The sequence below is a fragment of the Nannospalax galili genome, unplaced genomic scaffold, assembly GCF_000622305.1.
Source record: "Nannospalax galili isolate Female #2095 unplaced genomic scaffold, S.galili_v1.0 scaffold330, whole genome shotgun sequence".
NCBI classification, from domain to species: domain Eukaryota; kingdom Metazoa; phylum Chordata; class Mammalia; order Rodentia; family Spalacidae; genus Nannospalax; species Nannospalax galili.
Window position 1 is genome coordinate 2,325,108 of NW_008329640.1, and position 15,230 is coordinate 2,340,337.

Consider the following 15,230-nt stretch of genomic DNA (forward strand, 5'->3'; position numbering starts at 1 on the left):
TTATTTTTCATTATTATTATTGTTGGTCTTTTTTGAGACAGGGTCTCATAGCCACAACTACCTGGAACTCACCATGCCTCTGCCTCCTAAGTGCTGGGATTAAAGGCGTGCACCACCTGCTTAGGACTCCAGCTTTGGCGAGGGGGGGGGGCAAGTAATGACTCCAGTTTGTAATCCCAGCACTGGGAAGGGAGAGATAGGTGGGGCCCTGGGGCTCACTGGCCAGCCAACTTAGTCTACATGGTAAGCTCCAGGAGTGACAGAACTTGTCTCAAAAAAAGGTGGACAGGGGCTGGAGTGTTGGCTCAGTTGTTACAAGTATGTACTGCCATTTCCATTCAGTTCCCAGCTTTCACATCCGACTCACAATCCCTGTAACTTCAGCTCTAGGGGATCCGATGCTATCTTCTGGCCTCTGAGGGCACTTACACTCACATGCACATTACCCACACATGGGCACATAATTAAAAATAAATCTTTTTGTTTAAATGGACCTAAGGTTGGAGAGATGGCTCAAAACAATTAAGAGCGCTGGCTGCTTTTATTTTATGCTGGCTTCATTCCCAGCATACACATGGCAGCTGACAACCATCCATTGCTCTAGTTCCAGGGGATCTGATGCCCTCTTCTGGCCTCTGTGGGCATTGCACAAATGTGGTACACTTACATCCATGCAGGCAAAACATGCATACACCTATCTTTCCACCAAGATGGTGTGATTAATTTTTAAAAACAATTTGCACCTCTAAATTTTTTTCATCACCTGTCTACTCAAGTGTCTCTCCACATCAGTCCAACTTTCTACTTTGATGCATTTAAAGTAGGTTGAGAACAGTAGTACTTGATATGTCAGCTGCACATATGAGTCCACAGTCTACAATTAGTAGACTCAAATTAATTGCAAGTAAGGTTAAAAAGGCCGAATGTGACTACAAAGAAATGGTGATATAGACCTGTAATCTCAGCAGTAGGGAGACGGAGGCAGGAAGATCCATAATTTGAGGCTAGCCTGGGCTGTGTTGTGATACCCTGTCAGAAAAAGAAAAGGAAGGAAATGAAAGCTTCTAAAGTGAAGAAGTAGTCTTGTTTGAATATTCGTGGATAATGCAGTGATGAAGTCATTTTCAACTGTATCCACAGAGGATGGAGAGGCACGGGAAAGGGATGAAATCCGGCACGATAGGCGAAAGGAGAGGCAGCATGACCGGAATCTCTCCAGGGTAGCTCCCAATAAGAGGTAGGCTGCTGCTTGACATAAGAGAAACATTTTGGGGCCTAAGAGTTTGTCAACTAAGATCAATTTTGCTTTTTCTCTTTTTCTTCCTTAGCTTGATAGTAACTTAGCACTTAGTTTTGTTGCACTGCATACTTTGTGTTGAATTGACTGTCCCCGGAAGGAACCTTTTCTTCCATCACCCTCCCTGTCCAGTTAGTTAGAATGAAGACTGATGGGGATATGGAAAAGGGAATCCAGGTCGTGTCTGTGAAAAAGTTGTAGAGAATCAAGCTGTTCCGGTCTGTGCTCATCCTACGTGAAATGGTGAGGTAAACTGGAAATAAGCTGCCATGACTTAGACATCCTTTCCTGTGCAGAATGCTGTGCTGAGCACAGTGGGTAGAAGCACAGGTTTTGGAAGAAGATTCTGAGCTGTCATGAGCAGTTTGTCTTAAGTTTCAGGACAGAGCTATTGTACAACATAATTTGGAAATGTTTGCAAATATAAAATGGTATAAACCAAACCAAATAAATGTATGGGGACATAAAGGAGGAATGGGGGAAGTTTCTTTCACCAAATTTCACCAAGGGCTGAGAACTGCAATGGTTGAAAGTAAAGGAGATGCTGTCACACAAAGGTAGAAGTCTGGGTGGGGATTAAATGCAAATGTGAGACATTTCTTCCCCTGTGAGCAATTTTCCATGCTCTGATCATCACAGCGCACAGTTTGAAGTTACATCCCAAATCCTACCTGCTGCTGTGGTTCCTTGTTCACTAGTGTATTTCACCTCCCTGGATAATTATAGAGAAGTAGTAGACTGAATTCAGAGCTGGGTAAGCCTACAGTACAGAAGAAAGAGGAGTGAAGTATGAGTGTGTTCAATTCATGATGCTCTTAGTTTGAACTTCCTAAATTGTAAAATGCTCTGCACAGAAATTGGGCCCTTAGAAACCAGTAAGATGGTATCAAGAATTGATAGCACAAAAAACTATAGACTTAAATTAGATGAAAATTCTACAGAAATTCTTTTAAAATGTGAGTATCTAGTAAAGGTGATGACAGTTACCATGGTTTTATTGAGATGTGAATGGCATTGATACTGAAACAGCAGAGGAATTAATTGCTCTCAGAAGTCTACAAAGTAATGCAGTCATTGATGTGTTTTCCTCAGAATCCTAGAAGGATAAAATTTCTAACTGAGTTAAGTCAAAGCTTGTTCTAGCTCACTGGAATTGGTTGATTCCTGTGATGCATCAATTTGAAATCAAGAGCCAGTCTCTGGAGTGTTCTTTGGAGCCAATAGGTCCTAATTGTATAATGCCACCTACCCCCTGCTAACCATGCCTCTGAAGTGCTGGAAGGGCTGTCAGGGTGAATGTACATTATCAGGGAATGTGTGTTCATGAGACAGAAACATGGCACAGCAGTGCATTCATTTCTTCTGCTTCTGAGAATACGTGTATTTAAATTGCATCTATTCATCTTATCTATAAAGTGTACTCAGTTAATGACACTGTATTTCAAATAGGTCAAAACTGCAGAGAAATGAAAATCAAGACATCAGTCAAGTTATTGCTCTTGGTGTGCCCAATCCTGAAACTTCCAATGAAGTCCAGTATGACCAAAGGCTCTTCAACCAGTCCAAGGTACATGGATCTTAGAAACAGCTTATGAGTTGATAGAATCCCTGTTCTCAGGGTAAAAAAATGTACATGGTTTAGATTTGGATTGGCCAAAAAAAGTATGCCAGAATGATGACAGAAACAATTGAACTTGTATGTTGTTACTTCAAAAAGATAAGAAAAGCTGGGGATGGAAGCCCATGCCTGTAATCCAACTGGGACAGGAGGCACCTAGGACAGGACGGTGGTGAGTTCAAGGCCAGTCTAATCTTGGAACACTTCTGATTGTGACCTCTTACCATTGGCTACAATTTGAAGCACTAGTGGAAAAAGGTGATGAGCTTGGATCCTACTATGTCTTTTGTTTCTAAAATAGAGCTAGTTTCCAATAAAAATACTTGACGTGATATTTGTTGTTGATCCTTGGAAAAAACTTTTTTTAGTACTGCAGTGTTTTTCTTATCCACTGTGAAATGGCAATTTAGCCTGAGCAAAAAAAGAGAGGTGAAATTTCCATGTAAGTAAATATTTTTTTTCTTTTGGCCTTTTTGAGACAGGGTCTCCCTGTGTCCCAGGTGGCCTAGAGCTCTCCATGTAGACCAGACTAGCCTTGAACTCACTGACTGTTGGGATTATAGGTGTGTGCTACCATGCTGGGCTATAATATTCTCAAGACTGTCATAATCTTAAAGAATTTAAAAGTTGGATGAAATTTTTTAAGATTTTCATTGAGAGCCTTATCTTGTGCTATAATGGTGATGTTCTCAGACAGTTAAGGTAACACTGTTTCTTAGTATCCCTACATTTTTTTAAATATTTTATTATTTTTACTTTATGTATATTCATGTATTCCCTGCATATAGGTAAGTGCACCCATGTCAGGCAATGCCTGCGGAGGTCAGAAGAGGCTGTTGGATCCCCAGGGACTAGAGTTACCAACAGTTGTTAGCTGCCATGTGGGTGGCTGGGATTTGAACCTGGGTCTTCTGCAAGAACAACCAGTGTTCTTAACTGCTGAGCCTTCTCTCCAGGCCTCAATTTTTTTTTTAATTAAAAAAGTTATTTTTATGTTTTTTTTTTTAATGTGTATGAGTGTTAGGCCTGCGTGTATATAAGTGCACCCATGTCATGCGTTACCCACAGAGGACAGAAGAGGCCGTCTGGAACTGGAGTTACAGTTGTTAGCTGCCATGTGGGTGCTGGGAATTGAACTAAATTGAACCGCTGAGCCATCTCTCCAGCCCCTATGTTATGAGTTCTGCTTCCATTTATATGGGTGCACCCATGTGTGCAATCCCTGCAGAGGTCAAAAGAGGACATGGAGTCCCCTGGAACTGGAGTTACAGGTGGTTGTAGGCCACCGTGTGGGTGCTGAGAGCTGAACACAGGTCTTCTGCAAGAGCATCCAGTGTACTTACCGTAGAGCCATTTCTCCAGCTCACATCCCTCAATTTTAATAACACTGAAAGTCAGAGTTTAATGAATACCTTAATTTACAGGTCTCTGGCTAAGGACCCAAACATGCATGTACAAATTTATGTGCCTTATTATAGATGAAGACTTTTTTTTTTTTTTTTTTGGTCTTTTTGAGACAGGGTCTGCCTGTAGCTCCAGCTGTACTGGCATTCACTATGTAGACGAGGCTGGCCTTGAACTCACAGAGATCCACCTGCCTCTGCCTCTGCCTCTGCCTCCCAAGTACTGGGATTAAAGGCATGCACCACCATGCCCAGCCAAATTCAACTTTTAATGCATAATGTACACATCTTTATTTAATGTCATATTTCACAAGGTATGGACAGTAGATTTGCAGATGGAGAAGATGAAATTTACAATGTTTATGATCAAGCTTGGAGAGGTGGTAAAGATATGGCCCAGAGTATTTATAGGCCCAGTAAAAATCTGGACAAGGACATGTATGGTGATGACCTGGAAGCCAGAATAAAGGCCAACAGGTACCAAGGCAGGTAATTGCCTCTCAGTACTTATACCAGTAAACAGAAGTACTTCATGGCCTCTCTCTTTTTTGTTGCCTAGATTTGTTCTTGATAAGGAGTTTTCTGGTTCAGACCATAGACAGAGAGGCAGAGAAGGACCAGTCCAATTTGAGGAAGATCCTTTTGGTTTGGACAAGTTTTTGGAAGAAGCCAAACAGCATGGTGGCTCTAAAAGGTCCTCAGATAGCAGTCGCCCCAAAGAACATGAGCATGAAGGCAAGAAGAGGAGGAAGGAGTAGACTCTCCAGAGCAAATGAACTCTTATTCACAACCCTAATGATGCAAGTCATTGGGAAACCCTTTGTAAATGATCAGGATAAAAACCAAATCTGAGTGCCAGATCTCAGTGCTACTTTTTATTCTGGGGATTAAATATTCTACTTTGAACTTTATTTTTTATTTATTTAGTATTTATTATTTTTGTTTTATGTGTATGAGTGTATTGCTTGCATGTAGATAGGTATACCCTTGTCATGCAATGCCCACAGAGGTCAGAAGAGGGTGACAGATCCCCTGGAACTGGAGTTGAGGATGGTTATTAGCAGCCATGTGCATTCTGGGAATCGAACCTGGGTCCTCCGCAAAAGCAGTTGGTGCTCTTAACTGCTGAGCCATCTCTCCAACCATGAATTTACTTTTTTTAGAGAATGGGTTATGTCTGTACTTCCTCCTTAGAGAAAATGCTACCCCCACACACAGAATTAAGACCATTTGGTTTTGTGTGACACCTTGACTAAAGACAGTATCTTTGTAAGAATTTCTTATAATAAAGTCGCAACACATTGTTGGGGTATTGTGCACACTGGAATTGTGCTGCCAAATTGCGGGGGCCTGAGGCCAGGGGCAAGGCAGGATGGCGCCTAGAGGAAACAGCCGGGGCGTGATCAGACTTGTTTGGCGCTTAGAGAAAACAGCCGGAAACATGGCCAGACTTGTTTTAAAGAATCGCTGATTGGCTCCTGTCGTTTCCATGCATCTTGGCAGCGTGTGATCACCTCGCGAACGCTATGCTGTGCTATGGAGAGGAGACTGCATGCTCAAGTTGACCTTTAACATGATTGGACTCTTGGGTGGGTAGGGGATTTTCCTTTGTGGTTTTTGCCTTCATAAGCCCTGTAACCCCTGTGATAAACGAGTTCCTGCTTGACTGGCTCCGTGTCATGTGTGATTGTCTCCCAGGGAGGCTGCGGGTAACAGGCGGACAGCTCACCTCCCTTTCCCCAGCTCCTGTGTCGGGGCAGGACCCCCGACATCTGGCGCCCAATGTGGGGCCCGGAGACCACTCGGACCCGCTACAGGAGCTGGTCGCCGGGGCTAAGTGGGTGAGTACTGGGGGAAGTGAGACCCCAAGAGATGGGTAACACAACAAGTAAAAGTGAGGACTCGGTGCTTACGGCGCTGAGACATATGCTGAGATCCAGGGGGTTAGAACAGTCTGATTCCTCGTCAAACAAGGTCTGGGAGGCCGTCCTGCATCTCGCTCCCTGGCTGCCCGCTGGCAATTTATTCCAGTGGGCTACCTGGGACTGGCTTGAACAACTGGCTCGCAAGGCAGAGATCAATAGAGGGGAGGAACCACCCTTGGGGTTTTACCCCACGATCTCGGCCCTTAAGTCGTGTTTTCAACCCGATCCAACTCCAGGCATACCGGCCTTTGCTGGATGGATAAGGCCGCAGGGGAAGATCAATGGGTCGCATTTGATGAGGAGAGAGCCCAACAATTGAAAGTGAAACCAAAGTGCATACTATGGAGAGATCTGGAAAGGGGGGTTACGAGAACGGGGAAGATAAAGGAGGGACCCCCAGCGGTCCAGATGAGCATGAGGGAAAGGACCCTTGGGGGGAGCCCAATCTAGTCCATCGGAGCTCTCCGCTCCCATGGGACTGATCCAGGCTTTCCCCATAAACATCAACCCCAGACCCCAGCTCCCAGCCGCCTGGTACCCTTGGGAAGCTAAAGATCTTAAAGAATTAAAGAAGGCAGTGGCCAAGGATGGCCCCGGGGCCCCCTGGGTCGACACCCTTCTCCACAGCTTGGTATATCAACCCTGTACTGCCAAAGACTGGATGGATCTAGCCAAGGCAGTCCTCCCCAGCCCCTTGTTCATTAAATGGGTGGCACTATACCGAGAGGAATGTCGGGTCCAGGTGGAAAATAACCATGCCACCAACGCCCCTGTCCCTATCACTTTCAGCATGCTGACAGGGACCATGGACGCCTTTGCCACGGGCGCCCAGCAGGCAGCATTTCCACCACCGTATACGGAACAGGTCAGGGCCCTTGGCCTCAAGGCCTGGCATAAGTTGGATACAGGCCCTATGGAGCCACCCATATCAGGGATCCATCAAAGCTCAGGGGAGCCATTACATGAGTTTGTAGATAGGGTTGAAAAGAGTCTAAAGAGAAAGCTTCCCCCTGGGCCACTCAGAGAACAGTTCATAAAAATGCTAGTATGGGACGGTATGAATGCCAACCATAAGGTCGCCTGCGCAGGGTTAAAGGACCATTCCATGAGCAGCTGGATTGTGGCCTCAAAGGACCTAGGGACCAAAACAAAGGCGACTGAGGCTATGGCCACGGTCCTCAAGACATAGACAGAGGCTCTAGCTACAGCCTTTAGAGAAGCCCTCACAGGCCTTGGGCCGCAGGATAGATGCCCCAGGGCTGAGGACCAGAGGTGTTTTGGGTGCAGCCAGCCCAGGCACCTAAAGATAGACTGCCTGCAAGGGAAAGCCCCTCTCAAGGTGGAGGGGGACAAGCCCAGGGCCCCATGCCCACACTGCCACAAGGGGTTTCATTGGAAAAAGGACTGCTGGTCCAGGTATGATGTGGAAGGCAAACACAGCTCCCCAGCAAGGCTCTAATGACATCTGTCCTCACACAAGGGGGGAAGCCCCTCCAATGGGTGCATACCGCCCTACAGGGCACTCCATGGGTGTATACACCCATGGACCAGTTGGCTGACCTAATTGAGAAAGGACAGGATATAGCCCTGAGACATTATGGCATTGACCCCCACAAGATTATTATCCCTTATCGGCTAAAGGACTTTGAATGGCTCTGCAGAAATAACAGCCGAATGGCCATAGCCTTGGAGGGCTTTCTGGGAAAGTTGGCCTGTCATTATGGCCCTCACAAATGGGCAACCTCCTTTCGCACCCTCCACTGGGGGGCCCCCAGGCTTTTTGTAGAGTATAAGGTTTACTGATGGAGGAAAATTCGGAGCCGCTGCAGTAATTTACCCGGCGGTAGGAACAGAACCAAAAACATACGTTCACACTTGCGAGGGCTCCGCTCAATTTAAAGAACTCATGGCCATTGCCCTAGCCTTGTCCAAAGTAGATGACCCCATGAACTTGTTCTCTGACAGCCTATATGTAGTCAACCTTCTCCCAGGATTATTAAATTCTCATATTCAGCTAGATGACAACCCTATTACCCCCCTAATGATCCAGGTTCGAACATTAACAGAAAGGGCCCCCATTTTCTTAAAACACCTTAGCAGCCACCAAGGACTGCCTGGATTCCTCTCCCAGGGCAACGCAGAGGCAGACAAAATGGCTTTTACCCATATCCTATCAGCAGGCCTGGAGAAAGCTCAACAACTGCATAATCATACCCATGTAAATTGGCAGGGACTCCGTAAGAGGTTCCCTCAAGTCCCTATCAGGGACCTAAGAAAAATTGTACATACCTGTAAGTCTTGTCAACCCTTTCTACAGGTGCCACCCCTCCAATAACCAGAGGTAAACCCTAGGGGGCTGAAGCCTAATTCTCTTTGGCAGACAGATGTCACACATTACGTTCCTTTTGGAAAACTCAAGTATGTTTTTGTGTCTATTGACACATTCTCACATGCCTTTTGGGCTACCGTCCATACAGGAGATAAGTCTAGACATGCTCAGTCTCACTTCCTCCAGTGCTTTGCTATGCTGGGATTACCTCAGAGGATTATAACTGACAATGGATCATGCTTTATTAAGTAAAAGCTTACAGGACTTCTTCTCTTTATGGGGAATCCACCATAACACAGGGATCCCATATAACCCCCAGGGCCAAGCTATCATGGAACGTAACCATCAGGACCTCCCTTTCCCTGGCTCCTGTGTCGGGGCAGGACCCCCGATACCAAATGAATTTTGCCCTATTGTGCCATTTTACTTCAGAGTAAGGATGGGAAGGCCTTGCGTAGTGCTTTGCAACTCTTTGTTTCAAATAAAAACATTTAGACAAATTCTCAGTTATATTTATTTAGTGGGTAGTACAGAAATCATCTCAGCAATCTTAATCTTCATCAGATGTTTGATCTCCTTCCAAAACCTTGGGTCTCTGAGCTAGAACCTGGAGCTAGGGGGAGGGGGGAAATGAAAGAGAAAGTTACTTCTTTATAAGAATACCATTTTATTAGAGACCGAAGACAGCAGACCAGTGACTCATCAACTAAAATCCTAGGTCAGCTGGGAAAGCCAAGATTTCAGCAAACCCCATTTGCCTAGACTGCAATTTCCGTGTTGTGTGTTACATATACCTTGCTAACCATGAAAGAGTCTTCCAACTGGGGTATAGCTCAATATAGCACATGGTTAGCACCAAAATAAAAATTAGTGGTCTTCTATTTTCCACATCAGACCTTATATGATACTAACTACTCTTTAAAAAGCGTCAAATTTTCCAAAGTCTTTGTCATTTGAAACTACTACGTAGTTGATCTGTAGAAAGCTCAGAAGATGGGAATACTTACCTTTACTCCATCAATAATATGATTTTCTTGCTGTAGTGCATTCTGAAGTTCTCCTTGTGAAGAAAATTGAACCCAACCTATACCTTTATGAAAGCCAGTCTCTCTGTCCTAAAAATTGAAAATATAATCGGAAAAGATTAACTATGAAATTGAGAAAGTTTCCATGTGCTCTAAATCAAACTACCTTACTTTTTCATTTGCCAAAATCAGATCCCAGATCAATAACATTTACTACCTTCTAGTTGTGCTTCTGAACACTAGGATTTAGCCTATACCCTTTTAGATGTAAATCACACTAACAATATACCATCTGTCTAGCCTGAAGGCCAAGAAGCAGCAAAACCACACTAATAGTGTAAGTCAATGGAAACTGATCCCTCAAGTACTCTGGTTTCTTTTTTCCTTGTTTCCAATGACCTACTTCCTAGGAGCTAGAAAAGACTCAAAATCTAGTGCATCTGATCATTTCTGAGACCAGCTGTCATCACAACTACCACTGTCACCATGTTAAACATTACCCTAACATAGTTCCGAACTTAGGGTTAAATGGTTTTTCTACTTTTGTCCTAGAAGAGGCATGTGGGGACCTAAAGGCCCCACCTTGCAGAAGTCTGAGAGGAAGTGACTGGGGCGCTGCCTGACTTACTTTGAAAGTCTGAAGAATGCTTCCGTACTGCTGAAGAGTGCATGAGCAGCGCATGACCATCTTTAAGATACACCCTCAGGGGGAAGGGGGGATTTCCAGGTGCCTTTATAAGCTCTGTAACACCTGCAATAAATGGGTCCCTGCTTGACTAGGCTCCCCATTGCACCTGAGTGTTCCCGGTACTGGGAGCGGCATGGGCTGGCAAACGGTGCCCTTACTTATCCCCAATCATCACTGCACGCGGGCCGCTGGTTCGAAACCACCCTCCACCCCCCCCACCCCCCCCCCCCCAAAAGCAGAGGGCTTATCATTCTCCCTATGAATCAGTTGTGGAAGAGAAGATGGTGTGCCTGGAGGCACTCTGCCTCGCCCTCTAATAATAGATGTTTATTCAGTGAAGGTGTCCACTTGGTCTTCCTTCATCTTCCTTGTAAAATTCTACTGTGTCAAACAAAAAACAAATTCTTGGATACTGCTCCTATACTTTAAAGGTAACATTACCCTAAAATGCAAGCAAGGTTTCTGCTGATAGCCAATGATCTACTCCCATACCTCTGATGTTTCCATGTGGCCATTTGCACAAGTCAATGCATTAAAAATCTGTTAAGAGGCTGGAGAGATGGTTCAGCATTAAAAGTAATGGCTGATCTTGCAGAAGACATCCACATGGCGGCTATTAACTGTCCCTAACTCCAGTTCCTGGAGATCCAATGCCCTCTTCTGACCTCTGTGAGCATTGTACATATGGGTGTACTTACATGCAGGCAAAACACACACATTAAAAATTGAAAATAAATTGTGTTAAAACAGGTGATAGGTCTAGTGGCACACACCTGTAATCCAAGCACTTGGGAAGTAAAGGCCAGAAAATCAGGAGGCTAAGACCATCCTCTGCTACACAGCAAGCTGGACACCAGGCTACATGACATCCTGTCTGGGCTACAAGATCTTCCTGCTGGCTGGGTCTCATGGTTCCAGATAGGGCTAACCCAGCTGATAACTCTATAAACTACCAAACTGCCAGGCAAGATGTGCTTGTAAGTATAATAGTACACAGCCATTATGGGGACAACCAACTGCATCCTAAATGGATTGGGGGCTTGTTCTACAAGAGGGAATCCATGTCTAACACTGGTCCAATACCCATATTAGATCCTGAGAAGGAACCTAAGATGATGGCTGCTTTGCTGCACTGACATAGCATCAAAACAACTAAATATGTTTATACCCACAGCCAAATCTACTTATTCTAGTCTTAGAAGCCTCTCCTTGCAGTGAACAAAGGTAAATGCCAAAACCCATGGTTACACAAGATGTTGAGAATAAAAGACAGCTGTAGCTCAGCCCTAGACAAAGCAATCAGCATCCACTTCAGGTGCAAGGAACATGGTGGAAGAGGGTGAAAAAGAACTGAGTGGGACCATATGATAGGTAAAACCAGGATAGAGTTTATTAGTAGAGGAAAAAGCACATGGGACAGTTCTCTTCAGGGAGCTGTCCCTCCACACGTTGTTGGCTGGGGGGTCTTTCATACGGAGCTTCAGGAGATTTGGAAGGCAAAAAAATATGTTTAGAAGTTGGGGCAGGGAGGGGGAGGCCAGGGCTTATCAGGAGAGTAGCCTCTATCAAACCGCCCCCTTCAATCCTCTTCCATCAGCCAGGATCTGGGTCAAAGGTGTAAAGAGTCTGTTTATCCTTTATGATCATCAAAGAGGAAACATGCTGTGCTGAAGGGACTCCTGGTCAGAAGGTGGAGTCTGTTTACCTTGTCTTCCAAGATCAGGGTGCTCATTAACTCAGTTCCTGCATTCTTGGAGGCCCTGAGGCCCTGCTGCATTGGGGAGGGAGCTGCTGTAGGTCCAAACCCTAACAAGAACTTAATCACCAAAGAGGGGCTGTGAAATAACATCTAAACACAAGGCCAAGGCAACCATCAACAGACAGCAATATATGCTGGGTCCATAGGAGTCAGGTCCTATAGCAACGAGCTCTAGAGGAGGAAGGGACTTGCCAAAATCAGATCCCAGGCCCTACCACATACTGTTGACTGACAACAAACAGATCCTGGAAGAGAAGGGAGACACAGTATCCAAGTGTATACCCACAGTGAGCCAGCCAGGCTCTAGTGGTTAGTTCCAAACTCAAGATCACACAGATGATCCTAATCATACTCTGTGGAATACTAAACAAAACCAGTACATACACAAGGTGGCAGAATGGGGGTAGGTACCAGAGGGAAATAAAAGAGTCAAGTGGAGAAGGAAAGAATGTACAATGTACATGTACAAAAGTGTGGAAGAACAAAATTTACTAAATTATCTTCAATAAATTTTTAATTTTTTAATAAATTAAAATTTTTTAAATCTTATGGGTGTATTCCCTGCCATGTATGCGAGTAGACCATGTATATGCCTGGTGCCCATACACAGCTCCTGTTAACTGGAGTTAAGAATGAGTATAAGCCTCCATGTGGGTGCTGGGAATTGGACCTAGGTCCTCTGCAAGAGCAGTAAGTACTCCTAACTTCTGAGCCATCTTTCCAGACTCGACAAATTTTTTGATAATGTCAGGCTGAAGCAAGAAGTTAAGACCACAGAAAAATACAGACTGATCTCTAGACTATCATGAGAGCAAAAAAATCTTTTTTTTGGGGGGGGGGAATCTTTTTGAAACAGGGTCTCCCTGTAGCCCCAAGTGGCCTGGGACTCACTACGTAGACCAGGCTGGCCTTGAACTCACAGAGAGCCACCTGCCTCTGCCTCCTGAGTGCTGGGATTAAGCAAAAATCATTTAAAATTATTTTTTTATTAGTTTTAAGTGCTAAACTTACACTCAATATGGATAAACCTAAATAGGCTGCCAATTATTTATTTATTGTTCTGACTCTACAGAGGACTGAACTCAGGACCTCAAATATACTACAAAAGTGCTTATCATAGATCTAGATCTCCAGGCCTTTTTATTTTCAGATAGGGTCTAACTAAATTGCCCAGACTGCCCTTGAACTCTCTATAGCCCAGGGAGGCACTGAACTTGAGATTCTTCTGTTTGAGCCTCTGGAGTAGCTGGAATCACAGACTCAGGCTGCCAAGGCCAGCTTGCCAATTACTCTTAAAATGTCCTCTGTCGGCCGGGCATGATGGCGCACACCTTTAATCCCAGCACTCTGGAGGCAGAAGCTGGTATATCTCTGAGTTCAAAGCCAACCTAGTCTACAAAGTGAGTTCCAAACAGGGAGACCCTGTGACAAAAAAAAAAAATGTCCTCTGCCATCTCAAGTCCTCAGTATAATACTGTTGTGGGAAAATTCTCAGGTGGGTGCCATGATTTCCATGTGTGTCCCATGTTACATCCTATATAATCCCCTTCCTTACAGTAAAGTCAGAATTTGTAACTTGCTTTAAACCCAAATATGGCAAAGGTGGTAAGATGCTGCTCCCTTGATTGGGTTACAGACAAAAGTAAATGGACTATTGCTGCTGTGGCCTTATAACTAACTATAGCCAATTCCCCTGCTACCTTTGAAGAAGCAAACTGGGGCATAGTGGCACATGCCTGTAATCACCTCACTCAAGGCCGAGGCAGGAGGATTTTAAGTTCAAGGACAGCAATTCTGAAGCCAGCTTGGGCTACATACATAGTAAGATCCTACCTCACAAAACTAAACCAGAAGCAAGCTGCCATGTTTCAAGACAGGCTACAGAAAACACAGGTAACAGAACTGCAGGAAGTCCCCAGGAACTGAGAGCAGGCCCCAGCAAAAAGCCAAAAGCAGAGCCAAGAAAGCAGCAACCTCAATCCTACAGATGAAAGGAACTCAGCCCACCACCTCAGAGAGCCTGGAAGTCCAACTCCCCTTTGAACCTGATAAAGCATATGCAGCCGCAGCCCACACACTGAACTCTTGAGCAGAGAACCCAGCTAAGCTGTGGCCAGCTGTGAGACCATGTGTTGTGTCTAGCCATTAAGCTTCAGTGTTGTTATGTAACAATAAGAAAAACTAACACAAATATCTATAAGTCTTGTATGTTTTATGATTATGTATGTTTATATGTATACATAACCCACAATTTTAAAAAATATTTTTAATTATTTTTATATTTTATGCGTACGTGTGTACTGTCTGCATGTGTATAAATGCAGCAGTGTCGTGCAATGCCCATGGAGGACAGAAGAGGGCATTGGATCCCCTGGAACTGGAGTTACAGACAGTTGTTAGCTGCCATTTGGGTGCTGGGATTCCAACCCGAGTCTTCTGTAAGAACAGCCAGTGGGTTTTTTTTTAATATTTTATTTATTATTTTTATTTTATGTGTATGAGTGTTATGCCTGCATGTAGGTAAGTGCACCTGTGTCGTGCAATGCCCGAGGAGGACAGAAGAAGCTGTCGGATTCCCTGGAACTGGAGTTATAGACAGGTGTTATCTGCCACGTGGGTGCTGGGATTTGAACCCAGGTCTTCTGCAAGAACAGTCAATGTTCTTAACCACTAAGCCATCTCTCCAGCCCCGAGAACAGCCAGTGTTCTTAACTGCTGATCCATCTCTGCAGCCCCCATCACCCACAATTTTATCAACAGACTTTGGAACAGTTTCACTCCATTACTTAATAATATATTTTATATGAAAAAGAAATCAAGGCTTAGAGGAAAACAACATTCATACACACTAGGCAAGTGTTCTACCACACTGAGCTGTATCATCACCCCATCCCTATGGGTGTTTGTTTTGCTTTGTTTAATTTTTAATAATACTCACAAAAGGTACAGTGCATTTTCGTATATGGCCAAACTGAGCAAAGTATGTCCTCAGCTCACCTGTATGAAGAGAAAATGCATATTAAAATAACCTAATAATGAGACTGATCTTAGGGAACCACATGGTGGAGATGTGATTCCTGCAAGTTGTCATTTGACTTCCACATTCCTAACACCAACAGTTTTCTTTTTTTTTTTTAAATTTAATGGAACACAGAGAGAGAGAGAGAGAGAGAGAGAGAGAGAGAG

The 15,230-nt window shown here is 44.4% G+C and overlaps 2 protein-coding genes across 3 annotated transcripts in view; one reads left to right on the forward strand and one right to left on the reverse strand.

Annotated features, from left to right (window-relative positions):
- Nucleotides 1-1,086: 1,086 nt before the first annotated feature.
- LOC103739444 (SNW domain-containing protein 1-like) lies at nt 1,087-5,942 on the forward strand. 2 transcript variants are annotated; one of them, XM_029566937.1, is made up of 3 exons: nt 1,087-1,237; nt 2,747-2,864; nt 5,822-5,942. In XM_029566937.1, exons 1-3 carry the CDS (start codon nt 1,113-1,115, stop codon nt 5,888-5,890), a joined length of 312 nt encoding a protein of 103 aa, XP_029422797.1. In that variant the 5' UTR covers nt 1,087-1,112; the 3' UTR covers nt 5,891-5,942. The 2 variants fall into 2 exon arrangements, with proteins under 2 accessions (XP_029422797.1, XP_008838076.1); XM_008839854.3 differs by lacking the exon at nt 5,822-5,942 and adding an exon at nt 4,878-5,299.
- A 3,126-nt stretch (nt 5,943-9,068) lies between these two features.
- LOC103739492 (SRA stem-loop-interacting RNA-binding protein, mitochondrial) overlaps nt 9,069-15,230 on the reverse strand; it is a 9,367-nt gene continuing 3,205 nt past the window's right edge. The window contains exons 2-4 of the mRNA XM_008839926.3: nt 14,983-15,041; nt 9,580-9,687; nt 9,069-9,185 (exon numbers count right to left, since the gene is read on the reverse strand). Coding sequence (XP_008838148.1) covers nt 9,123-9,185; nt 9,580-9,687; nt 14,983-15,041 — 230 coding nt within the window. The 3' untranslated portion in view covers nt 9,069-9,122. The remainder of the gene's footprint in view (nt 9,186-9,579; nt 9,688-14,982; nt 15,042-15,230) is intronic.

Coding starts and splice junctions, on each gene's coding strand:
- LOC103739444 (XM_029566937.1), top strand. CDS start 1,113: ATGAAGTCATTTTCAACTGTATCCACAGAGGATGGAGAGGCACGGGAA. Junction 1,238..2,746: donor AGGGTAGCTCCCAATAAGAG/GTAGGCTGCTGC, acceptor TATTTCAAATAG/GTCAAAACTGCAGAGAAATG. Junction 2,865..5,821: donor GGCTCTTCAACCAGTCCAAG/GTACATGGATCT, acceptor GCATCTTGGCAG/CGTGTGATCACCTCGCGAAC.